This window comes from Macaca thibetana, chromosome 3, assembly GCF_024542745.1.
Source record: "Macaca thibetana thibetana isolate TM-01 chromosome 3, ASM2454274v1, whole genome shotgun sequence".
Taxonomy (NCBI): domain Eukaryota; kingdom Metazoa; phylum Chordata; class Mammalia; order Primates; family Cercopithecidae; genus Macaca; species Macaca thibetana.
In genome coordinates, this window is record NC_065580.1 from 164,407,756 (window position 1) to 164,433,070 (window position 25,315).

Sequence of the window (25,315 nt, forward strand, 5' to 3'; positions counted from 1 at the left end):
CCACATGTCATGGGAGGGACATGGTGGGAGGTAATTGAATCCTGGGGGTAGCTCTTTCCCCTGCTGTTCTCGTGATAGTGAATAAGTCTCATGAGATCTGATGGTTTTATAAAGGGGAATTCCCCTGCACAAGCTCTCTTGCCTGCCGCCATGTAAGACGTGACTTTGCTCCTCATTCGCCTTCCACCAAGATTGTGGGGCCTCCCTAGCCATGTGGAATTGTGAGTCCATTACACCTTTTTCCTTTATAAATTACCCAACCTCAGGTATGTCTGTATTAGTAGCATGAGAACAGACAAATACATTCCCTAAGGCTCTATTTTCCTCTGAGACAGGCTTACCCCAAATAGCCCCATCTTTGCAGGCCTCGAATAGAATACTGTTATGTGTTACATTAACATGTATTTTACTGAAGGTCTCTGGTTTTTGTCTCTCTGAACGTAGGCAGGCATTGCTGAAACTTGCAGATGACATTCCAAAATACGTTCTATCTTAAGATAAGCAGAGAAGGTGGTGAGGAAAAATTGTACACACCTTCCCCTCAGTGAAGACGTCCCCACAGTGTGGTAGGCCTTGGTATAAGCCTTTTGGCTCTGTTAATTCATGAGGGCTGAGTCTGACTGATCCTCATGGAGAGGATTAACAAGGGAATCCTTGGCAACCATTAGGAGTAACACTCATGACCCAGAAAGTGGCTCTGTCTTCATGGGGCATGATCTGTCTTGTTTACTAAGTGACCTTCTGGCTCATTTTTCTTCCAGCCAGGGTTGGAATTCAATAATCCTAGTTCCTTCCCAAATTTTAGAGCTGGGAAATGCATTCCTTGGGTTTCTACTTTTCAAAGGCAAAAAACATCTGTGGAGCTCAACTCCTAAATAGTATGACTTTGCCTGTTTCTGTGGTTCTCTTGCTGGCTACCTGGTTGTGACTGTGCCTGAACTCAGGCCTCTCTGTTTCTGAATCTTAGAAGCGGTGGTTGGCATGTCAAACTTGAAGTCATCGTCCTTTAGTTATCTGAGTGTTATAATTGAACGGCACATTTATTAACAAGACTTTAGTAAATCCATCAGCATTCTAGGAAGCTTTGATTCATTGACCTACCTCTAATGTAAGCAAAGGCTGCCAGAGAGTTGCTAACAAGAATTCCATCTTTCCTCAGAACCTTTGATTCGCTTGGGTCGAAGTTTATACCTGTTTTGTGAAAAATGCAAAACCAATTAATCACAGCTGTTCATAGTTCACCTATTCTAAGAGACCCCTGCTACTCCTACCCCAGGGACTGCCGAAATAATTAAAAGTCATGGAAATCAAATAAATAGGCCTCTGGCTAAATTATGGAAGATTAACCCAGGAAGAGCATGTATTAAATAGTAAGCAGTCCCCGAAAATATTAAAGTACAAAAAGGATTAGAAATTGTTTTAAGTGTTGGTTGCAACTTCAGGTGCTGGTTTTCCACTCCACTGTGGAAGGGAACAAATGGACTTTCCCATCCTAAAGACAGTGACATTCATCACACCCCTCAGAGGCTTAATAACATCTCACTTTATTTTATTTATTTATTTATTTATTTATTTATTTATTTATTTTTGAGATGGAGTTTCACTCTTTTTGCCCAGGCTGGAGTGCAATGGCACTATCTCATCTCACTGCAACCTCTACCTCCTAGGTTCAAGTGATTCTCCTGCCTCAGCCGCCTGAGTAGCTGGGATTACAGGCACGTGCCACCACACCCAGCAAATTTTTGTATTTTTATTAGAGATGGGGCTTCACCATGTTGGCCAGGTTGCTCTCAAACTCCTGACCTCAGGTGATCTGCCCACCTCGGCCTCCCAAAGTGCTGGGATAACAGGCATGAGCCACCACACCTGGCCAATAATATCTCACTGTAAGCATGGAGTTGCTGTCCGCTGTGTGGCCAAAGATAAAACAAGCCTCCATTACTGAGGGCGGTTGTAATGGGCTACTCTTTTTTGGAAACAACAGCAAAATGTGGGGCAAATCTGCTTTTAGATCCTGGTTACACTGCTGGATGGAGCTTAGCAAGCCTGTGATGGGGTAGCCTGGTGGCTTGGGGGACTCCTAGCCGTGTCAGACAGGACAGATGGCTTTGAGAAGAGATGGCACAGCACTGGCTTTCAGGCCCCCACTGCAGGAGGACCAGGCGGTTTATGGATCGGGTGGGAACCCTGTCAGAAAAATAAGTGGAGGCTGGGTGCGGTAGCTTACGCCTGTCATCCCAGCGCCTTGGGAGGATGAAGTGGGTGGATCGCTTGAGCCCAAGAGTTCGAGACCAGCCAGGGCAACATGGCAAAGCCCTGTCTTTACAAAAATAATAATAATAGTTAATTAATGAGTTAATCTTTTTAAAAAAGAAAGAGAAGTGGAGCTAAGGAACACAGAGCCTGCCAGAAAGTCAAGGTGACCAGCTAGGAGGACACAGAAGAGCATTACCAATAGTTCTCTCGGAGCTTTTGGACTGGGGTGCTTTGGTGTGTTTTTCATATCAAGCATACTTTACTTTTATACTTAGGGTGGAAAGACCTAATACATATAATAAAGGTAACACAAGACAAAACTCTCACCAAAGCCTAACATCTTAGATGCTCTGCTGGGTCTCTGCAGTTTCTATTAGGGACCCCATGGGTTTGGATTCCATTCTAGATTTGATAAGAAAATCCAAATGCTCAACCCCCTCAACCCCCCACCCCTCCACCCCGTTTACAAAAGCCAAGTGAAAGCTAAGGAGGGGCCGGGTGCAATGGTTCACACCTGTAATCCCAGCACTTTGGGAGGCCAAGGCGAGGGGAACACCTGAGGTCAGGAGTTTGAGACCAGCCTGACTAACATGGTAAAACCCTGTCTCTACTAAAAACACAAAAATTAGCCAGGTATGGTGGTGGACACCTGTAATCCCAGCTACTTGGGAGGCTGAGGCAGGAGGGGAAGGGAAGGGGCGGGGGAGGGGAAGGGAAGGGAAGGGAAGGGAAGAAGAAAGGGAGAGAGGGAAAGAGAGAGGGAGGGAGGGAGGAAGGAAGGGAGGAAGGAAGGGAGGAAGGAAACTAAGGAGGAAGGTGGCATGTACAGAGGTACAGAGGCCCTCAGGTCCTAGCTGGCCCTGGGCAACAAGAGTGAAACTCTGAAGAAAAAGAAGGGAAGGAACGAAGGAAGGAAGGAGGGAGGGAGGGAGGGAGGGAGGAAGGAAGGAAGGAAGGAAGGAAGGAAGGAAGGAAGGAAGGAAGGAAGGAAGGAAGGAAGGAAACTAAGAAAACTAAGGAAACTAAGGAAACTAAGGAAACTAAGGAGAAAGGTGGCGTGTACAGAGGCACAGAGGTCCTCAGATCCCAGATGGCCCTGGCTCCTACGCAGGTTCCAATGGACTCAGCTTTGCAAAAAGCTCATTGTATAACCCAGGACGCCCAAATTTATTTCTGAGCAGATGTCTTTTCAAAGTGATTTTCCTTTTAGCAAGTGAGAGGAGAATGAAGGGGAGGTTTATCCTACTTCTGATTTTTAAAAAGTCAAAACGAAATAAAATGGTGTTCACCATTTGCGACTATTGGCCAAGGCACTATCATCACCAGGACCAGAACCTGAAACACACCTCCTGACACCTTCCATTCTAACCAAGGTGTGCCCAGCTGTGGTCACCCAGGGGCTGTTTACCTTTACTTAAAGAGAAATGCTGGTAGTAAGCCATAAAAATTACCATATTCACCATCTTTCTGCTTCAAAGAAGGTTTTAGATTAGCAATGGCTGGATCAATCGCTGTGAGTATGTTCTTGGGAACTAAAAGCCGAAAAGAAATATTTTAAATACGTGCTGTATTTTTAAAATGTGGACTCTTAATATATTTTTAAATGCAATGTAGATAAGATTTTAAAATCACTTTCCAAATCACAGCAAGAATCACTCACTCTTCCTGCTAGATACACAGACATACACACAGCCCAACGGTATCCACGTGATCATCAAACGCCCCAGAAAGGTGGTTTCAGGTCCATTTTGCAATATTAAAAAAAAATGGAAAATAAAAACAAGATATGATATATCCATCCAGCAGAATACACCTCCATAATAAAAAGGAATGAAGACCCGGCATGGTGGCAAGCACTTTGGGAGGTCGAGGTGGACAGATTACTTGAGGTCAGGGGTTCGAGACCAGCCTGGCCAACATGATGAAACCCCGTCTGTACTAAAAATACAAAATTAGCTGGGCGTGGTGGCACACGCCTGTAATCCCAGCTACTTGGGAGGCTGAGGCAGGGAGAATTGCTGGAACCCGGGAGGCAGAGGTTGCAGTGAGCGAAGATCACACCACTGCATTCCAGCCTGGGTGACAGAGTGAGACTTCATCTCCAAAAAAAAAAGTGAAGTACTGATACGATACATGCTACAACATGGATGAACCTCTGAAACATTACATTCAGTTAAACAAGCCAGCCGTGCACACACACACACAACCATCCATTGCATAATTCCATTTGTATGAAATATTCAGAAAAGGCAAATCTAGAGACAGAAAGTAGATGTGTGGTTATCTGGGACGGGGGGATGGGGGGTGGGAATGGGGCAGTGATGGCAAATGGGCACAATGGAGCTTCGGGGGATTGTGAAAATGTTTTAAAACTGGAGGGTAGTGATGGTTGCACAACTCTCAATTTACTAAAAATCATTGAATTGTATTCACGTGTAATAGAATTTTAAGGAAGATAAACAACACCTCAATAGAGTGGTTAACTCTGGGCCGGGCACAGTGGCTTATGCCTGTAATCCTAGCACTTTGGGAGGCTGAGGCAGGTGGATCACTTGAGTCAGGAGTTCAAGACCAGCCTGGCCAACATGGTGAAATCCTGTCTCTACTAAAAAATACAAAAATTAGTCGGACATGCTCACTTGAACCCAGGAGGCGGAGGTTGCAGTGAGCTGAGATTGTGCCACTGCATTCCAGTCTGGGTGACAGAGCGAGACTCTGTCAAAAAAAAAAAAAAAAAAAAAAAAAAAAAAAAAAAAAAAAAAAAAAAAAAAAAAAAAAAAAGGGTGGTTAACTCTGAAGAGGAGCTTTCCTGGACTTAGTAAAGCAAAATGACTGTGACCAACTCAAAATCCACCATCAAACTCTCCCAGCACCTACTCTTCTGCTTTCTACCCCAAGCTCTTTGCCTTTGTGTTTCCATCACAAATCTGGAAAGAATTCGAAGACTCTGTGCTAAAGTGATTTGCTAAATATTATCAGAAAGGACTACAGAAAGATGCAGAGAAGATGGCAGCATGACCGACTCCTTTGAAGGTGGTTTAAAACTCTGCTGAACCGACCCTAAGAATAAGCCCTGGGATATCAGAATCCCCATGCAAAGCATTCGGCAGATGACAGCACCCGCTGAAACAGACGGCAGAGCAAGAATTCTGCAGGCCAAGCACACTGCCGCAGGCTGGGAGAAGAGAGTGGAAACCGAATATTCCTGCTGCAGAAAATTGCTTATTTTTGTTTGTTCCTCAGCCCAGCTGAGATCTCGGAGAAGTAGCAACAGGAAATGGAAAGAAAGCCAAAACAAACTGCGAATTCAACTGTACTGCTTTTTTAAAAAGAATAAGTGAGACATCAGCAGCAAGAAAACCTCGTTTCCTTTCTCGGAGGGCTTAACTAAATTCTGCTGGGGATGTCCCAGGATCAACAACCACAGGACATTCCTAGATTGTGAGTTTTCCACGTACAGGAGGCCCTGGCGCCTTCGTGCCCATCAGCAGCAAGCGACACTTTCCAGGGAGGCCCGGTGGAGTTGCTGGAGGTGGCTCATGATTTCCATGGCCTCGAGAAATGTCCCTTGGCTGTCCTCGGGGCACACCACTGATCCTGGGACCATGGCAGCTCAGGAGAGCTGAGCTGAGCTGCAAAATGCTTTCTGCTTTAATTAACTCGCATTCATTTCTGGGCCCTGAGAAGGATGCAGCAATAGCCTAGGAAGGGTCACCTCTCCCTACCAGGAGTGGCACTTCTTTCTTGTGTCTGCTTCTTGGTTTGTTCTCAAACTATGGCTTCAGGAGGACCTTGGCTCTTGGCAAATGCCGGAGGCTTTACAGTTTGAGAAAGCATCAGAGTTTCGTAGAGGAGCTCAGAGAGGAAGGGCATTCTAGGATGCACTTTGCAGAATAACCAGGCGGCGAAAAGATTAAATTGGCTGTGTATGACACAGGCCACTGCAGGGAATGTGCTCCTCTACTAGGTGAAAATGGCTCCGATATCTGGAGAATCTTTTAGGACCTTTAAAATCACCGTTGTCAACACACTTGTCAGATTTTTGCATCTCCTTGTTTCAAACTGGTTCAGAATGAGGTTGGGGACTGGGGTGTGATTGATCACCGTCCCGCTCCACTTCAGATACGTTGGTGAAAACACTAGGAACTACTCTTCATGGAGCTCCTACGGTGTGCAGGACACTGTTCTCAGCAGTTTAAACCAGGGCCATCTTCCTCCTCATCAATGCCTTTCCTCTCCCACTCAGCAACCTCAGTGTCTCGGCCCCTAGTGTGCAGCTAGCGCGCATCCCCTAGTGTTCACCCTACAGGATGGTTCTCTTTGGAAGACTTAACCCACCACCCCAAGCTAAATTAGGCCCCCTCCGCTGTTACAGTCTTCTGCCCTTTTCTAAAATAGCATTTGTCACAATAATCATGATGATGTGTCTGGCTATTCGGTTAATGCTTGCCTTTCTCCCTCAACCGTTCACCCCATGAAAACAGGACTGTGTCTCTCTTTTTTTTTGAGACGGAGTTTCACCGTTGTCACCCAAGTTGGAGTACAGTGGTGAGATCTCAGCTCACTGCCAACTCCGCCTCCCAGGTTCAAGTGATTCTCCTTGCCACAGCATCCCAAGTAGCTGGGATTACAGGCATGCGCCACCATGCCCAGATAATTTTGTATTTTTAGTAGAGATGGGGTTTCTCCATGTTTTCCAGACTGGTCTCGAACTCCTGACCTCAGATGATGCGCCTGCCTTGGCCTCCCAAAGTGCTGGGATTACAGGCGTAAGCCACCATGCCCGGCCGTGTCTGTTTATTACAAAATCCCTGGCACCCAGCACAGCTCCTGACACAAAGAACAATGTGCTGAATGAGTGACAGAAGGAAGAAAAGCTTGAACTGGGACATGTGACCCCCAGGCCCTGAAAGCTCATCTTCATCTCAGCATTAGTGATAGGGTTTGGCTCCATGTCCCACGTGTTGTGGGAAGGACCTGGTGGGAGGACCCTGTGGGAGATGATTGAATCTTGGGGTGGGGGTCTTTCCTGGGCTGTTCTCTTGATAGTGAAAGGGTCTCAAGAGATCTGATGGTTTAAAACATGGGAGTTTCTCTGCACAAGCTCTCTCTCTGCCTGCCACCATCCATGTAAGATGGGACTTGTTCTTCCTTGCCTTCTGCCATGATTGTGTGGCCTCCTAGCCATGTGGAACTGTAAGTCCAATTAAACCCCTTTTTTGTAAATTGCCTAGTCTCGGGTATGTCTTTATCAGCAGTGTGAAAACGGACTAATACAATTAGCTAAGAAGAGCCTCAGCTGTAGGAACTGTTCTTGCCTCATCCTTGAAAGCACACTAGAAACTGCACCTTTAAAAAAAATGTGGGCTGGGCGCGGTGGCTCACGCCTGTAATCCCAGCACTTTGGGAGGCCGAGGCGGGCGGATAACAGGGTCAGGAGATTGAGACCACGGTGAAACCCCGTCTCTACTAAAAATACAAAAAATTAGCCGGGCGTGGTGGCGGGCGCCTGTAGTCCCAGCTACTCAGGAGGCTGAGGCAGGAGAATGGCGGGAACCCAGGAGGCGGAGCTTGCAGTGAGCAGAGATCGCGCCACTGCACTCCAGCCTGGGCGACAGAGCGAGACTCCGTCTCAAAAAAAAAAAAAAAAAAGTTTTAGCGAATGTTATTGTACAGAATAAAAAAATACATCATGATTCTGTAATGATTTTCTCTCCCACAAGAGCATGGGTGAAAACCAGTAACTTACTTATAAAAATATTTTAATTAGACTCTAATAAGATAATATGTACCTTCATACCTTGTCTTCTGAGTATCTAAATGCGGAGAGGTTCACCCGAAAAAAGTTTTCCCCAGGAAACCCATGGTTTCTTGGCTCAACGGACCCATTAAAAAAGTCCACCTAGATCAACTTTCTGCCAATCTGGAGAAGATTTGTTTTCTTTGATCTCATGTCATGTATTCACAAGCTTCTAAAATATTTGCCAAAATTAAAGTCTGCTGGATGATTTTTCCCCTAACCCATATTCTTCCATCCATTCCAAATACTATTTTCAGTGGATAGAGTTTTCCCACTTCCTGTTTGACTTCAGGATCTGAAGCTAACAGCTTTCTAATGAATCCCAGCCACCTTAAAAAGCAGACCCTCCTGTCCAACAAGTCATTCCATTGCCTTATCCATAGCTGTCAATACAAACCATCTCTGGTTCCATGTCTTTATTAGCAGCCACAAATTGGTCATACATGAGATCTCCAACCTGCACATTTGGTCTGTTTCTTTTAGTTGCACCTTCAAATGCCAAGTAAGACAAAGAAACTGGCTCATTCCCTCCAACATCAACTCTGAATACATCTCCAGATTTAGCTGTCACTATGCCAATCACCTGGTCTCCTTTCACTAGAATATACTCCGTTCCCAGGGCTACAGCGGCCCCAGCCCAGCGGTGTCTCAGCTTTCCCGGTCCCCAGCCAAAACTACACCTTATTTGGAGGCTAAAGTTCTGCTTCTTATTCAACACTCAGATGAACAGGTCTGAAGTTACTAGAACCTCAGAGTGACCCATGTCCAGTCTACCATCCTCCACTCTACCAGACGAGCTATCCAAGGATGTACTTAGAGTGACCAATGTCCAGTTTACCATCCTCCACTCTACCAGATGAGCTATCCAAGGATGTACTCAGAGTGACCTTTTTGGCCTCTGGGGGAACCTCAGCCAAAATGGGCCCCATGCTACTTAGAGCTGCTTAGACATGACAGTAGGAATAAAGACAGAGCAGGTAAAGCCATCCCTCCTGTGATATAAGAGTAGGTGCCATTATTTTCATAATACATTTATGTAGTCACTTCATCATATCTATTGTAGCATTGATATTGCAGAGAACAACATTTTTAGTTCAGGATATAAAAGTCTGAAGATGCAATGGAACATTATTATGCCACAAAAAGGAATAAAGTACTGAGACATGCCACAACATGTACAAACCTTGAAAACAGATGCTAAGTAAAGAAGCCAGACAAAAAGCACCACATATTGTATGATTCCATTTCTAGGAAATGTCTAGAAGAGGCAAATCCATAAAGACAGAAAGTAGATAGGGGGTTGCCTGGGGCTGGGGCAGGTATAATGGGTGGATTTGGGGGCCTGACTGCTAAGGGATACAGGTGTCTTTTGGAGGGAGGAGAATGTTCTTAAATTGATTGTGGTGACGGTAGCACAATTCTGTGCATATACTAAAAACCACTGATTTGTATGCTTTAACAGGTTAATTGTATGGTCTGTGGATTATATCTCAAAAAAGCTGTTCCAAACGTAAAATGGCTAGGAATGTTTGGCAGGGGAAAAAGAGATTTCCAAGAGAATAGGTATCGGATTCTTCAGTTATAATGCTCTTTGCTTTCCATTTGCTTTTATGCTCATTTCAGAAAAAAAAAACAAAAACAAAAACAAAAAAACAGTCAACATATTAGGATTACAAACTGGAAATCCCAGTATCCTCAGAAAATAATAAACTGCTGATTTGCTTTTAACTGGCTTTATGAAATTAGAATCTAAACAAAGAAGGCATTTCATTTTATCATTTAAAGACATTAGGAAAACAGGCCGGGCGCGGTGGCTCAAGCCTGTAATCCCAGCACTTTGGGAGGCCGAGGCGGGCGGATCACGAGGTCAGGAGATCGAGACCATCCTGGCTAACACGGTGAAACCCCGTCTCTACTAAAAATACAAAAAGAAATTAGCCGGGCGTGGTGGCGGGCGCCTGTAGTCCCAGCTACTCCGGAGGCTGAGGCAGGAGAATGGCGTGAACCCGGGAGGCGGAGCTTGCAGTGAGCCGAGATTGCGCCACTGCACTCCAGTCTGGGCGACAGAGCGAGACTCCGTCTCAAAAAAAAAAAAAAAAAAAAAAAAAAAGACATTAGGAAAACAAAGTAATGCTGTCGTGTAACAATTTTTATTGTTTTAGGGTAAGCATTTGATCTGTTGACTCAACAGTGTGGGCATGTAGATAAAATAGCTGTTGGCAGTACAGCGAGTTAGTCATTTAGGGCCTAAAAGCAGAACTGGAAGGTTAAATAGGAGACACACAATACGACTGTGAACTCACATGACATCCCAATAAATTTACCCAGATGAAAATCACTGTTCTCAGTGACATCAGTTTACCCCTATTTGGTTGTTCTTTCTCCACCCTCCCATTGGCTGCCAATCTGATTGCTAAAGGCGCTTTTACACAAATTTTGACCAAAGAAAATTCTATTGCTTATCTGACATGAATATCATAAACAAGAATAAGAAAGAAAAAAGGGCTCCTGGATATCTGGGATGAGCAAACAGCTTCAGGAGGAGCATGTTTGGCTTGTTCTGGGCACACTCCTGCCGTTCACATGATCACCACCCTCCCCCAAAAGAGGCAGGGTCTTCAGGCAGCTGGTCGGGGAGGGGGGTGTTCTTACCACATGCGTAGGTCACAGTGAGGTATTTTTTCACACCTGGCAAACAGGGGCTTCCAAAATGGTGATTGTTGACGATGATTTTGCATCTCTGCTTCCCATAGCACCTTCGGGACAGGACTTGCGAAGCTGAGTAAGACAAGCAATCTGAAAGGCAGGAGACACCCAGAACTTCATGTTGCATCCCAGACAGGGCCACCACATGGCCTACAGCATTCCGTGTAAATAGATATGCTGAGCTGGATTCAAATCAATTGGAGAGTTTCTCTGTTTATTTTCTGTCTCATGAAAGCACCCAAGATGGGCAGAGCCAGCATCATGATCCTGTCCTAGAAGTCCCAGAGCTGGGTTTAATGCTCTGCTGGCACCATCTTGAAATTCTTTTTCTTTCTTTCTTTTTTTTTTTGAGACTGACTCTCATTCTGTCCTCCAGGCTGGAGTGCAGTGGCTTGATCTCAGTCACCGCAACCTCTGCCTCATGGGTTCAAGCAGTTCTCCTGCTTCAGCCTCCCGAGTAGCTGGGACTACAGGCACACACCACTACGCCCAGCTAATTTTTGTATTTTTAGTAGAGACGGAGTTTCACCATGTTGGCCAGGCTGGTCTTGAACTCCTGACCTCAAGCATTCCGCCTGCCTTGGCCTACCAAAGTGTTGGGATTACACGCGTAAGCCACCGTGCCTGGTCGAAATTCTGATATATTTTTGAACAAGGGGCTTTGCATTTTCATTTTGCACTGGTTAAAATATGAAGAGCATTGAATGAAGATTCTTCATTCTTTTATGACCTTTACCATGCTTTGAAATATTTTATTTGTTTGTTTATTTTGAGAATCAATCTCCTGTACATGAACATAAGCTCCAGGAGAGACTATTTCTGTTTTGTTCATCATCTAATTCCCACACCTCGCCCACTGTAGAGCCAAGTAAATATCTGATGAATGAATGAATGAAATAAACTAATTGACATGAAGATTTGTTTTTCGGCACCCTGGCACAACATCATTAAAATCAGTAAATATCAATTGAACATCTATGGCAGATGAGGCACTGTGCTAAGTATCATCAGAAAAATCAGTAAAAAGAGGACCAGGCACAGTGGCTCACGCCTGTAATCCCAGCACTTTGGGAGGCGGAGGCGGGCAGATGGCCTGAGGTCAGGAATTCGAGACCAGCCTGGCCAACATGGCGAAACTCCATCGCTACTAAAAATACAAAAATTAGCCGGGCATGGTGGCGTGTGCCTGTAGTTCCAGCTACACGGGAGGCTGAGGCATGAGAATTGCTTCAACCTGGGAGGCAGAAGTTGCAGTGAGCCGAGATCGTGCCACTGCACTCTAGCCTGGGCAACAGAGCAAGCCTCCGTCTCTAAAAAATAAATAAATAAAAGCCTACGTTGCTTTCACAGGATTTGCAATAGAGCTAGAGACTCAAAATGCACATGTGAGAGCTGGTGTCTGGTAGTGGAAACAGTGAATCAATGTCAGCAAGACATGGTGCAGACAAGAGGTGCTAGGTCAGAGGCGGAGAGATCGCTGTGGGTGATGAAAGAAAGAGCAGGAATTGGGTAGAGGCAGGCAAGAGAGAAAGCAAGAACACTAAGGCAGTGGGCTAGGAGCCCCTGCAGGGGCTGGCCACAGGCTGGAAGGGCGGGAGTAGGCGGGGGTGACCATGGCGAATGAGTGGGAAACGTAAACTGGAACAAGACGGAGACGCTTTCAAAGGCTTAGCTAAAGAATTTGGACTTTACTCTGCAAGCAACAGGGAGCTCAAAGAAATGGCCTGACACTATTGTCTTTAGGGGACAGTGTAGAGGATTCCCTGGGAGAGAAACGGGAACCAAGGGCAAGGAGAGCAGTTTGGAAGCAATTTTAAGAATGTACATTGGGGGGAGGTACAGCCTTAAAAAGCAAGGAATGGAAGAGGAGAAAATTTTAGAGACTTTGCAAAGTTCCATTCACTTACAATATAACGGGTAACATGATGTGAGCCACTGTTCTCAGCACTTGTATAGTGAGAGACTATTTTTGTTTTGTTCATCATTTAATTCCCACACCTGGCCCACTCACTGTAGGAGCCCAGTAACTACAGATATTTATTTATCGGGCTCCTACAGTGGGCCAGGTGTGGGAACTACCCTATGAGATAGGCTGTTTGTAACACACACACACTTGTGCACACACACACTTACACACACATCGATTTTGCGGCTGAGAAAGCAGACACAGCGGGGTTCAGTAACCTCACACAGCTAGAGAAAACCGGGGCCTGCAGGTTGATCTCTGAGCCCCACTACCCCGGTCTCCATGAAAGGGTGGGTGAGGGACTCAGGGTTTCAGATCTCAAGCTGCAGGGCTGGGGAAACAGTGGTGCTATTGAGAGATGAGGGAAGTTGTTAGGAGTAGGCAGTTTGAAGGACAAGATCATAAATTCATAAAAAAAAAAAAAAAAAAAAAGAAGAAAAAGAAAAACTGTCCTGCATTTGAAGTGGGCCGAGATTTTGAAGAAAAGGCTCAAATCTGGAGATGCCTGTGGGGGGTTCATGCCCAGAGAGGCCAAGGGCCGGTGCTGTGAAGAAGGGCGGGTCAGGGAGAGTATGAAGGCATAGGGGCAGGGACCCCAGCCACACAAAGTCCTGTGCATGTCTGCTCACATCTTACAGATGACAAACTCCTCTACCCTCTAACAACAAAAACTGCTCTCCCCAGTTCCCAGGACCTCTCTCCAGCCTTACGCTTCTCCTTCAGTCAGGCTTCTAGAAAGGATCTCTATGCCTTCCCTGCATCTCCCCTTCTGCCCTGTCCCCTCCCTCCTCAATGTGTCTCTGTCCCATGCACACCCTGAAACTGATTCCTTTGAGGAGATCACAGCGATCTGTCACCACCCCATCCCAGAGATGAGGGCTGATCCTAATCCTTCCCCGTCTCTGGAACTTCTGGTGCCTAAATGCCCCTGTTGGGGGATTTCTCACTGACTTTGGCTCCCGGGTGCTCATCACCCTGGTGGTCTCTGATTCCTCTATCGCGGCGCCCTCTGCAGGCCTGCCCACCCAGAGTAAGCTCATTCCTGTGCCTGGCGGAAATTTCCATACGTTTTTGAACAAGGGGCTTTGCATTTTCATTTTGTACAGGGCCCTGCAAAATGCACTGGGTCTGGGCTCTCTTCTCCTTTCTCCTTTCTACACACTCTATTCAGTCCCAAGTCCATCCCTGCCACTAGCAAACCACAGAGAGCCGAGGCCAGGATCGCTGCCTTCAGCGCTGGCCACTCCGGTCACTCCGCCATGTGCAATGATCGCCTTTACTCTTTCCAGCCACCTCTGGCTCCACACATCCAGTCTGCACCCATTGTTTCCTCCTACTCTCCCGCCACAGCCTCAGTTCCAGCCCTGTCAGTTTTGCTGCAATTCTAGCAACTGGACTCCCTCCCTCCATTTTCTTCCCTTCATATGGTTCTCTCTTTGCCCTCCACTGTGCCCCTTTTTTTTTTTTTTTTTTTGGAGACAGAGTCTCGCTCTGTCACTCAGTCTGCAATGCAGTGGTGCAATCCTGGCTCACTGCAACCTCTGCCTCCCAGGTTCAAGCAATTCTCCTGCCCCAGTCGACCAAGTAGTTACAGGTGCCTGCCACCATGCCCAGCTAATATTTGTAGTTTTAGTAGAGACGGGGTTTCACCATGTTGGCCAGGCTGGTCTTGAACTGACCCCTGGTGATCCACCTGCCTCAGCCTCCCAAAGTGCTGGGATTACAGGCATGAACCACCACACCCAGGCCACTGTGCTCCTTCTAATCTCATCCCTCCCTGCCTGCTTAAGATCCCCCATCACCCATCTGACCAAGTCCGACTCCTCAGAACTGTGCACAAGGCCCCACGTGACTTGCCTTTTCTACCTTCCTAGCCCCTTCACAGTCGCTATTCTCCCACCCCAGCCTGTGTCGCAGCCTGCAGGTCTCACAGAAGCGCCAGAAAGCCAGGCTGCGACTCTTGACATCTCTTTATCTTTGCACATGCTACTCTGCCTGCTAGGAAATACTTCCTTCTCCCCTGTCTTCTCAGTTGTGCCATCTCCCCCGGGCGGCAGTCACTTGTTTCCTTCTCTCTGCCTCCCCTGTGCTGTGTCTTGCTCTCACCGCATGGCTCTCCTTACTTGCTCATTTGTCTCTCTCCAGACTAGACAGGGAGCTCTGGCCCCCAGCACTTACACTGGTCCTGATGCTCAGTAAATGCTCAAAAATTACAGGATGAATGAACAAAGGGAAGGTTATAACCTCCATCCCTTCTGAAGCTCCTCCTTGACTCTTGGAGCCTTCTCCTGGTGTCTTCACCACCAGGCATTGGAGCTGGCTGCTCAGGGGAAGAAAGTCTTGAAGTGGATTATCCAGGAGGAAAGGAGAAGGATTCATGAGCAGTGGGTGCATGAGTGCATGAGAGCCCACAGCTGTGAGATACAAGGAGACTAAAATGGAACCAGAAGCAAGAGAAAAAAACACCATGGTTTCACATCCATGTTCATAGCGGCATATTCACAATAGCCAAGAGGTGGAAGAGACTCAAGGGTCCTTTGATGGATGAATGGATAAATAAAATATGGTATATACATAGGATGGAGTATCATTCAGCCTTAAAAAGGACTCACTGGACTCCTTCCTTCCATTTTCTCCCCTTCAAATGGTTCTCTCCCCTTTGCCCTCCACTGTGGTCTTTCTTTTCTTTCTTTCTTTCTTTTTATTATTATTATACTTTAAGTTCTAGGGTACATGTGCATAACATGCAGGTTTGTTACATATGTATACATGTGCCATGTTGGTGTGCTGTACCCATTAACTCGTCATTTACATTAGGTATATCTCCTAATGCTGTCCCTCTCCCCTCCCCCCTCCCCACAATAGGCCCCAGTGTGTGATGTTCCCCTTCCTGTGTCCAAGTGATCTCATTGTTCAATTCCCACCTATGAGTGAGAACATGCAGTATTTGGTTTTCTGTTCTTGCCATAGTTTGCTGAGAATGATGGTTTCCAGCTGCATCCATGTCCCTACAAAGGACATGAATTCATCCTTTTTTATGGCTACATAGTATTCCATGGTGTATATGTGCCACATTTTCTTAATCCAGTCTGTCACTGATGGACATTTGGGTTGATTCCAAGTCTTTGCTATTGTGAATAGTGCCACAATAAACATACATGTGCATGTGTCTTTATAGCAGCATGATTTATAATCCTTTGGGTATATACCCAGTAATGGGATGGCTGGGTCAAATGGTATTTCTAGTTCTAGATCCTTGAGGAATCGCCACACAGTTTTCCACAATGGTTGAACTAGTTTACAGTCCCACCAATAGTGAAAAAGTGTTCCTATTTCTCCACATCCTCTCCAGCACCTGTTGTTTCCTGATTTTTTAATGATTGCCATTTTAACTGGTGTGAGATGGTATCTCATTGTGGTTTTGATTTGCATTTCTCTGATGGCGAGTGATGATGAGCATTTTTTTATGTGTCTGTTGGCTGTATGAATGTCTTCTTTTGAGAAGTATCTGTTCATATCCTTTGCCCACTTTTTGATGGCACTGTGGTCTTTCTAATCTCATCACTCCCTGCCTGCTTAAGATCCCCCACCACCCATCTGACCAAGTCCAACTCCTCATAACTGACACATGCTCCAATGTGGATGAACCTTGAAGACATTATGCTAAGTGAAATAAGCCAGTCACAAAAAGACAAATACTGTGTGATTCCACTTATACGAGGGACCTAGAGTAGTGAAATCCATAGAGACAGAAAGTGGAATGGTGGGTGCCAGGAGCTAAGGGAGGGAGCAATGGGGAGTTGTTTTATGGGTTTTGAGTTGCGATTTTCAAGATGAAAAAATTCTGGAGATTGATTGCACAACAATACAAATATACTTAACACAACCAAACTATACACTTAGAAATGGTCAAGATGGTAGGCCAGTCGTGGTGGCTCATGTCTGTAATCCCAGCACTTTGGAAAGCCAAGGCAGGTGAATCGCCTGAGATTAGGAGTTCAAGACCAGCCTGGCTAATGTGGTGAAACCCCATCTCTACTAAAAAAATACAAAAATTAGCCAGGCGTGGTGGCACATGCCTGTAATCCCACCTACTCAGGAGGCTGAGGTAGAAGAATCGCTTGAACCCAGGAGGCAGAGGTTGCAGTGAGCGGAGATCGAGCCACTGCACTCCAGGCTGGGCGACAAGACAGAAACGCTGTCTCAAAAAATAGTAATAATAATAAATAAAATAAATGGTTAAGATGGTAAATTGTATGTTATGTGTTTTTTGCCATAATTTGTAAAATGCTAAGGCTTAATTGTAAACATAAAATTCATCAATTTTCTCTCAACAAATTAGGTATAGAAGGAATGTAGCTCAACATAATAAAGGCCATATATGATAATCGTCCAGCTAATATCATACTCTACAGTGAAAAGCTGAAAGCTTTTTCTCTAAGATCAAGGGTGCCCATTCTCACCACTTCTCTTCAACATAGTATTGGAAGTCCTAGCCAGAGAGGATTTAGGCAAGAAAAAGAAATAAAAGGCATCGATGTCAGAAAGAATGAAGTTAAACTGTCACTGTTTATAGATAACATGCTTTTATACATGGAAAATCTTAAAGACTCCACCAAAAGCTATTAGAACTAACAAGTTCAGCAAAGTTGCAGGATACAAAATCAATATACAAAAATCAGTAGTTTCTATATACTAACAACAAACTATTTGAAAAAGAAAGCAAGAAAACAATCCCATTTACAATAGCATAAAAAATTACAAGGCATAGGTTTAACCAAAGAGGTGAAAGATCTGCACACAGAAATCTGTACACACATTGATGAAATAAATTGAGCAAGACACAAATAAATGAAAAGATACCCCATGCTTATGGACTGGAAGAATTTATATTGTTATAGTGTTCATACTGCCCGAAGTGACCTACAGGCTCAATGCAATCCCTATAAAATTCCAATGACATTTTCCACAGAAATAGAAAACCAATCGTGAAATTCATATGGAACTGCAAAAGACCATGAATAGCCAAAGCAATCTTGAGCAAAAATAACAAAACTGGAAGCATCACACTACTTACTCACAAAATCTACTACAAAGCTGTAGTAATCAAAACAGTATGATACTGGCATAAAGACAGACACATAGACTAATGGAACAGAATAGAAAGCCTAGAAATAAACCCAACGATATACCATCAACTAACTTTTCAACAAGGGGGCCAAGAAGACACTAAGGGGAAAGGATAGTCTTTTCAATAAATGGTGTTGGGGTTTTGGAAAAATGAAATATCCACATGAAAAAGAATGAAATTGATCCCTATCTTCCACCATACACAAAAATCAACACGAAATGGATTAAAGACCAAATATAAGACCGGAAACCATAAAACTCCTAGAAGAAACCCCATGGGGAAAACTCCTTGACCTTGGTCTTGGCAGTGATTTATTAGCTAGGACACCAAAAGCAAAAATAAACATGTGGGACCACATCAAGCTGAAAAGCTTCTGCACAATAAAGGAAACAATTAACACAATGAAAAGGCAGCCTACATATTGTGAGAAAATATTCTCAAACCTTATATCTGATAAGGGGTTCATAGTCAAATATATAAGGAACTAATACAACTCAACTGCAAAAAGCAAATAACTCAGTTAAAAAGTGAGCAAAGGACCTGAAGAGACATTTCTCCAAGAAAGACATAAAAATGGCCAACAGGCCTGGCGTGGTGGCTTACGCCTATAATCCCAGCACTTTGGGAGGCCGAGGCAGGCGGATCACCTGAGGTCAGGAATTCAAGACCAGCCTGGCCAACATGGTGAAACCCCGTCTCTAATAAAAACACAAATATTAGCCAGGTGTGGTGGCTTGTGCCTGTAATCCCAGCTACTAGGGAGGCTGAAGCAGGAGAATTTCTTGAACTAGGGAGGCAGAGGTTGCAGTGAGCTGAGATTGCACCACTGCACTCCAGCCTGGGCAACAGAGCGAGACTCTGTCTCAAGATTAAAAAAAAAAAATGGCCAACAGGTATATGGAAATGTGCCCAACATCACTAATTGTCAGGGAAATACAAATCAAAGCCACAACAAGATATCATCTCACACCTGTTAGGGTGGATTCTAATACAAAGACAAGAAATAACAAGTGTTTGAAGAGGGTGTGGAGAAAAGGAAACCCAGCTACACTATTGGTGGGAATGTAGATTGGTGCAGGCATTACGGAAAAGAGCATGGAAGTCCCTAAAGAAATTAAAAATAGAGCTACTGTATGACCCAGCAATCCCTCTTTTGGGTATAGACCTAAAGGAAATAATTCTCCAGCTCCTGAAAATACCAACTGTGTGTCCTACGATTTATCTAAATTCTGATGCTAACTACCTGGAGTTAGTACAGATACCACAGGCTAAGGGCCCAGTCCCACAAGACTACCCCCCAGCCCATCATCAGATGCCAATTGCAAGCCTGGGCCTCTGACTGACCAGCTATAAATCAGTGGTTTCTGCAATGTTCTTCTTGGGTTCCAGAATTTGCAAGACTGGCTCACAGAACTCAGGAAAACAGTTTACTTACAAGATTGTTAGTTATTATCAAAGGACACAACTCGGGAGCAGCCGAATGTTAGAGATGCACACGGCAAGGTTTGGGGATGGGGCACGGAGCTCCCATGCCCTTGCTGGGGGTTCTACCCTCTTTTTTTTTTTTTTGAGATGGAGTCTCTGTCCCCCAGGCTAGAGTGCAATGGTGCGATTTTGGCTGATTGCAACCTCTGCCTCCTGGGTTTGAGCAATTCTCCTGCCTCAGCCTCCTGAGTAGCTGGGATTACAGGCGTCCACCACCATGCCCAGCTAATTTTTTATATTTTTAGTAGATATGGGGTTTCACCATGTTGGCTGGGCTGGTCTCAAACTCCTGACTTCAGGTGATCCACACCCCGTTGGCCTCCCAGAGTGCTGGGATGACAGGCATGAGTCACTCTGCCTGGCCTAAAGGTTCTACCCACTGAGCATCTCCATGGAGTTCTTGAGCTGAAAGGTCTCTGAGCCCCATTGTTGAGGGCTTTTATGGAGGTCTCATGATATAGGCATGGTTGATTAAGTCATTGGCCATTGGTGATGGACCCAACAACCTCCAGCCTCTCTCTCCTGCTTGGGGAGATAGGGGATGGGCGTGAGGTTTAAGTTCCAGCCCTCTAATCACATAATCCATTCCCTTAACAACCAGTACCCCATCATTAGGGGCTTTCCAAAAGTCATTCATCAACATAAACTCAGGTGTGGTTAAAAGGAGCTAATTTTAATGACTAACAAAAGATGTTCCTTTCATCTTCATCATTCTGGAGCTATTTCAGGAGCTCACGACAAAATCTAAATATTGTAACAAAAGATGTTCTGATTGCACTTATAACTGAGGAAATTACAAAGGTTTTAGGATCTCTGGCTAGGAGATGAATGAAGACCAAAATATATATTTCTTACTATATTACAATACCTCAACACCATTTTTATTAGCAAAAAAAAAAAAAAAAACTAAATAATACTAAACAGTTATTTAAAAGTATATGTGTAACATATTTGTATAAATACAAATCTCTACATAGTATTTACCACTGAAAGGGACAGGACTGGGACAGGGGAGAAAAACATAAGTAGATTCAAGTTATTTGTAGGATTCTAGTTCTGTGGAGTGTAATGCACTGTATTATTTTCCTTTTATAGCTTACATAAGTGTTACACATATTATTTTGAGTATGTCAAATATATTAAATAATTTAAAGGTAAAAATGGGCTATTAAGGCCTTTTTTCCAAGAAAGTGTTTCTTCCAGAAATTTTAGGATTAAATGAGACCAGAGATGTTGGCAGCAAGGAGTCAGGTAAAAGTAATATTAGAGGAAATTTAAAAACATAGATTTGTGGGCGTTTAGAGTCAGAAATATCTCACAGGAGTATAGAGGAAGCAGTAATACCTTGTAAAAACTTGAACACAGGGAGAGGGAGAAGTTAGTCAAGAACAACAGTAAGGGCCGGGTACAGTGGTTCACGCCTGTAATCCCAGCACTTTGGGAGGCTGAGGCGGGCGGATCACCTGAGGTCAGGAGTTCAAGAGCAGCCTGGCCAACATGCTGAAACCCTCGTCTGTACTAAAAATACAAAAATTAGCCGGGCGTGGTGGCACACACCTGTAGTCCCAGCTACTTGGGTGGCTGAGGCAGGAGAATCGCTTGAACCCAGGAAGCAGTCAGCCAAGATCATGCCACTGCACTCCAGCCTGGGCAAAAAGAGTGAAACTCCTTCTCAAAAAAAAAAAAAAAAAAAGAAGAAGAAGAAGAAGAAAAACAACAACAGTAAGATCAACAGCTCTGCATCCACTCTTTCTTCCTTTGTCTGCTCATGACGATTGGTTCAAACAATGCTGCCAGAGCCAACTTCTAAAAGTACGTCTCTGATGATGTCCTTTGACTGTTTATGCTGAAACCTTACAAGGTGGAGAAGGCCTGGATCCCTGGGTCGTTGGAAGCGAGCTGCCTATGAGAACCACCTAAGCCTCGCTGGACTGTGAACTGACCAAGAAATAAACCTTTACTGGGTTAAGCAACTGAGTGACTGTAACAGTTACATTAATTGCCCTGACAAATGCAGAAGGCTTGGCAAGGCTATGTAACTTCACTTAGGTCTCAATGTTTGGTGGTAGTGTGTGCCCTAGAACCTCAATCCGGTTGACATTAAAGACTGTACCCTTAAATATAACATCTCCACTTAGACAAGAATGGGAAAAGGTATTGCGAGAATCAGGGGCTCAAACAATTTGGCAAGAGAGAGAAGACAAGTCTGTACTATGGTGAACAAGAAATTAAGGAATCTGGATTCTGAATCTACTTGAGGAGCCGGCCCATGAGGAGCCAGGACAGGGGGATTAGAGAGAGAAAGTTCTTAAGGAGAGAAGAGACCTATGGGCTCCATGAAAGAAGAAAAACAAAATGCAAAAAATAAAAAGGGAGTGGCTAGGCACAGTGGCTCACGCCTGTAATCCAAGCACTTTGGAAGGCCAAGGCAGGTGGATCACCTGAGGTTAGGAGTTCGAGACCAGCCTGGCCAACATGGCGAAACCTCATCTACAAAACTACAAAAAAATTAGCCAGGCATGGTGGTGCACACCTGCAATCCCAGTCACTCTGGAGAGTCACTTGAACCCGGAAGGCGGAGGCTGCAGTGAGGGGAGATCGCGCCACTGTACTCCAGCCTGTGGGACAGAGTGAGATTGTCTCAAAAAAAAAGGGAGTGATCAACATCAGGTGAGTTTCAGGTATGCAAGACCAATTGCAGCATCTGAAAGACATGGCCCACTTGGAGGAAAACAAGAGGGTGGACAGTCAGGGGAGGAGAATGTCAACTACAGAGGAGGAAGCATGTGTCTAATGTGTTTGACGCTTCTAGAATAGGCCAAGGGAGAGTGTGGGTTGGGCTCTGGAAGGATTTGTAGGGGAGAACACATTACCGATGCTTGTGAAGTAAAAAAATAGCCAAACAAGGAAAGTTTCTATGGTCTGGCACAGGCCAGCCCCTCCCTGTGGGTGAGTGGGGATGTAATAGCTCTGGAAATGGCAGAGGCCGGAACTTCCTCCAGCAGCATGGCTGCTCGGCGGACAGATGGAAGCACACACAGTGGGTGGAGGTCAGTCGGGGGAGCTCACTGGGTCTTAGGGAGGCCAAAGGTGCCTGTCCAGAAGACAGATTAGGGTAGAAATCACAGACTAACACATGTGCTGAGAAAAAGGGGCCAGAGAAAGAAGCAAGAGTCTCTAAGTAGGGGAGGAATTCACAGCCCAGGAAACTTAAAAGGTTGACAGAGGCCAGGGTGACACATGTGAGTTGCATGAGTTAGCACAGTGTCTACCCCAATAATTTTTTTTTTTTTTTGAGATGGAGTCTGTCTTTATCACCCAGGCTGGAGTGCAGTGGCGTGATCTCGACTCACTGCAACCTCCACCTCCTGGGTTCAAGCAATTCTCCTGCCTCAGCCTCCCAAGTAGCTGGGATTACAGGCATGTGCCACTGCACCGAGTTAATTTTTGTAATTTTAGTAGAGATGGGGTTTCACTATCTTGGCCAGGCTGGTCTCAAGCCCGTGACCCTAAGGTGATCCACCCACCTTGGCCTCCCAAAGTGCTGGGATTACAGGTGTCAGCCACTGCACCTGGTCCACCCCAATAAATATTAAATGGTAGTTCCTTCTGCAAGAGCATCAACATCGAACTATGTTCCAGGAAGCCCCGGGCTTTGGAGGAGGTACCCTGGGGACTGGGCAGGTAGAGGAATGTAAGAAGCTCACGTCTCAGGGAAACTCTTCTACTCACTGGAGAACTGTGAAGGGGTCCAGTTGAAAGGAATGACCTATGGCTAACCACTAAAAAATTGGAAAGTCAATGCCCTTGAGAGAAGGACAATTTAAATATATTTTTATACACACACACACACACACACACACACACATAAACAAACAGTGAGGAACATTATCATAAAAGCACTTGTTCTGAATATATTCATGAAGGACATCTACGGCCATACCACCCTGAATGCACCTGATCTCATCTTACATCCATGAAGGTTCGGACCTATTTTGCTAAGGTACCATTCCACAAGCCTGATAAAAAGGACTAGGTGCTGGGCACACAGTAGGCACTCAGCAATGAAGTGCTTAATGTATGAATTCATGGTCTGAAATGGACAGCCTGGCACATGACCTAATGCAAACATCCCATATCTCTGGCTTTAGAATGGTGTTATTTTGTAGGGGTGCCTGATCTGTGAGATAGAACCTATGCTGAGAAAGGCTGCTCCAGGGGTGTTAGGAAGCAGTGAAGCTGTCATCCTTCTGTCCGGTTCCTGGATCAGCTCTTCCCAGTCACTCACTAGGGACTTGGAATCAATCCATCTTCCCCCTGCCTGCCTGGGAGTGCAGTACTCCAGTCTAAAGGAGTGGCTTGCTGGAGCTACTCTGGCGGGTCCTCATGAATGAAGAGTAAACACAGCAAGTCAAGAAGTCTTTTGAGCTTTAAGAGAATGGTTTAAGTGCCTGTCTCTACCAAGTGCCAGAAACGTCAAGTCTGTCTTTGTGAAGGGCAAGTTTAGCTTGACCAGTCTAGCAGGAATAGTCACGGCTGCACATCCAGGCGCCAGGCAGGCCACCCACGGCTCAAATCCAGGCTTAATAAATAGACCATTTGCAAAGGTGGGAATGGGATGAGGACGTGGCACACCCAAAGGATGGTGCAGAACCCAGGGCTAGGAATGGCAGGGAGGGCCAGGCATGGTGGCTCATCCCTGTAATCCCAACACTTTGGGAGGCTGAGGCGAGAGGATTGCTTGAACTCAGGAGTTCGAGATCAGCCTGGGCAACAAAACTGGACCTCGCGTCTACTAAAAACAAAATAAAAAGTAGCTGGGCATGATGGTGTGCACCTGTAGTCCCAGCTACTTGGGTGACTGAGACAGAAGGATCGCTTGAGTTGGAAGATCAAGGCTGCAGTGAGGTATGATCATGCCACTGCACTCCAGCCTGGGCAACAACAAGACTCTGTCTCAAAAAAAAAAAAAGGAGTAACATCAGGTCGTGACCACCTCCAAACCTGAAGGGGCCAGGGCAGTGGTTCCAGAACACAGAGGGGGAAGTTCCGTGGACAGGGCCACTGAATGGAGCAGGGCCCTTCAGAGGAGAGTGGCAACGCTTCTGCTGTGCTGTGTTCATTGTTTGCGCCTGCATCTCCCATTGGGCTGATAGCCGCTGGGGTTCGAGACCAGCCTGGCCAACATGGTGAAACCCTGTCTCACAGAGCCCAGGGTGACCCATGTGGGTCACATGGGTTAACACAGTGTCCGACTCAATAAATAGTAAATGGTAGTTCCTTCTGCAAGAGCACCAGCATCAAATTATGTTCCAGGGAGCCCTGCGTTTCAGAGAAGGTACCCCAGGGACTGGGCAGGTAGGGGAAGGCGGGAAGCTCATGTCTCAGGGAAGCTCTTCTACTCACTGGAGAACCGTGAAGGGGTTCAGTTCTTCTGTGAAGAGGGTGAGCTCACTACTGTTTGCCCAGCACGTGGTATCTGATAAACTCACTGAGACTCAGTGTCCCTCCTGTGTAGCATGACGAATATCTTTTCTCACCGTATTTCGATGAGGTTTGTACGAGGCAACGGCAGACGGTAAGCCCACAAAAACATTAGCTGTTCTCCTCAGCTGTCTCTAAGCTTGCACGAAAACATCTGTGTTTAAGGTCCCGGAAGATCATCTGTGGCAGCTGTGGGCAGCAGAACAGAGCAGCGGCAAAGAGTGTGACCTTGCTAAGCCTCAGTTTCCTCACTCGGACAAAGAAAGTCCTGGGAGCTGACTACTGGGGTGGTATGATTGTTAAAGGCAGCGCCCTGGGCAGCGGGGACAATTCCAGCGTCCTCGCATGTGAATAAGCCTCATCATCATCGGGGCACCTAATGTCAGGTAGGAAATGGTACTTTAGGAAAAGGCCTTTGGGACTTAGTCAATTTAGAGTCTAAATTACATGCCGTCTTTGCTCCCTTCAAGTGAAAACAAGCATATAT

The 25,315-nt window shown here is 45.5% G+C and overlaps 1 protein-coding gene and 1 pseudogene across 7 annotated transcripts in view; both read right to left on the reverse strand.

The window, feature by feature from the left end:
• EVA1C (eva-1 homolog C) overlaps positions 1-25,315 on the reverse strand; it is a 105,578-nt gene that overhangs the window by 9,926 nt on the left and 70,337 nt on the right. For 4 of the 7 annotated variants that reach the window (XM_050786030.1, XM_050786037.1, XM_050786031.1 and 1 more), the window contains 3 exons: positions 10,709-10,852; positions 3,708-3,788; positions 1,102-1,191 (listed from right to left, as the gene is read on the reverse strand). In XM_050786030.1, coding sequence (XP_050641987.1) covers positions 1,102-1,191; positions 3,708-3,788; positions 10,709-10,852 — 315 coding nt within the window. The remainder of the gene's footprint in view (positions 1-1,101; positions 1,192-3,707; positions 3,789-10,708; positions 10,853-25,315) is intronic. The other 3 variants (XM_050786033.1, XM_050786032.1, XM_050786036.1) reach the window with 3 other exon arrangements.
• Positions 7,748-8,985, reverse strand: LOC126949799 (exosome complex component RRP40-like; annotated as a pseudogene).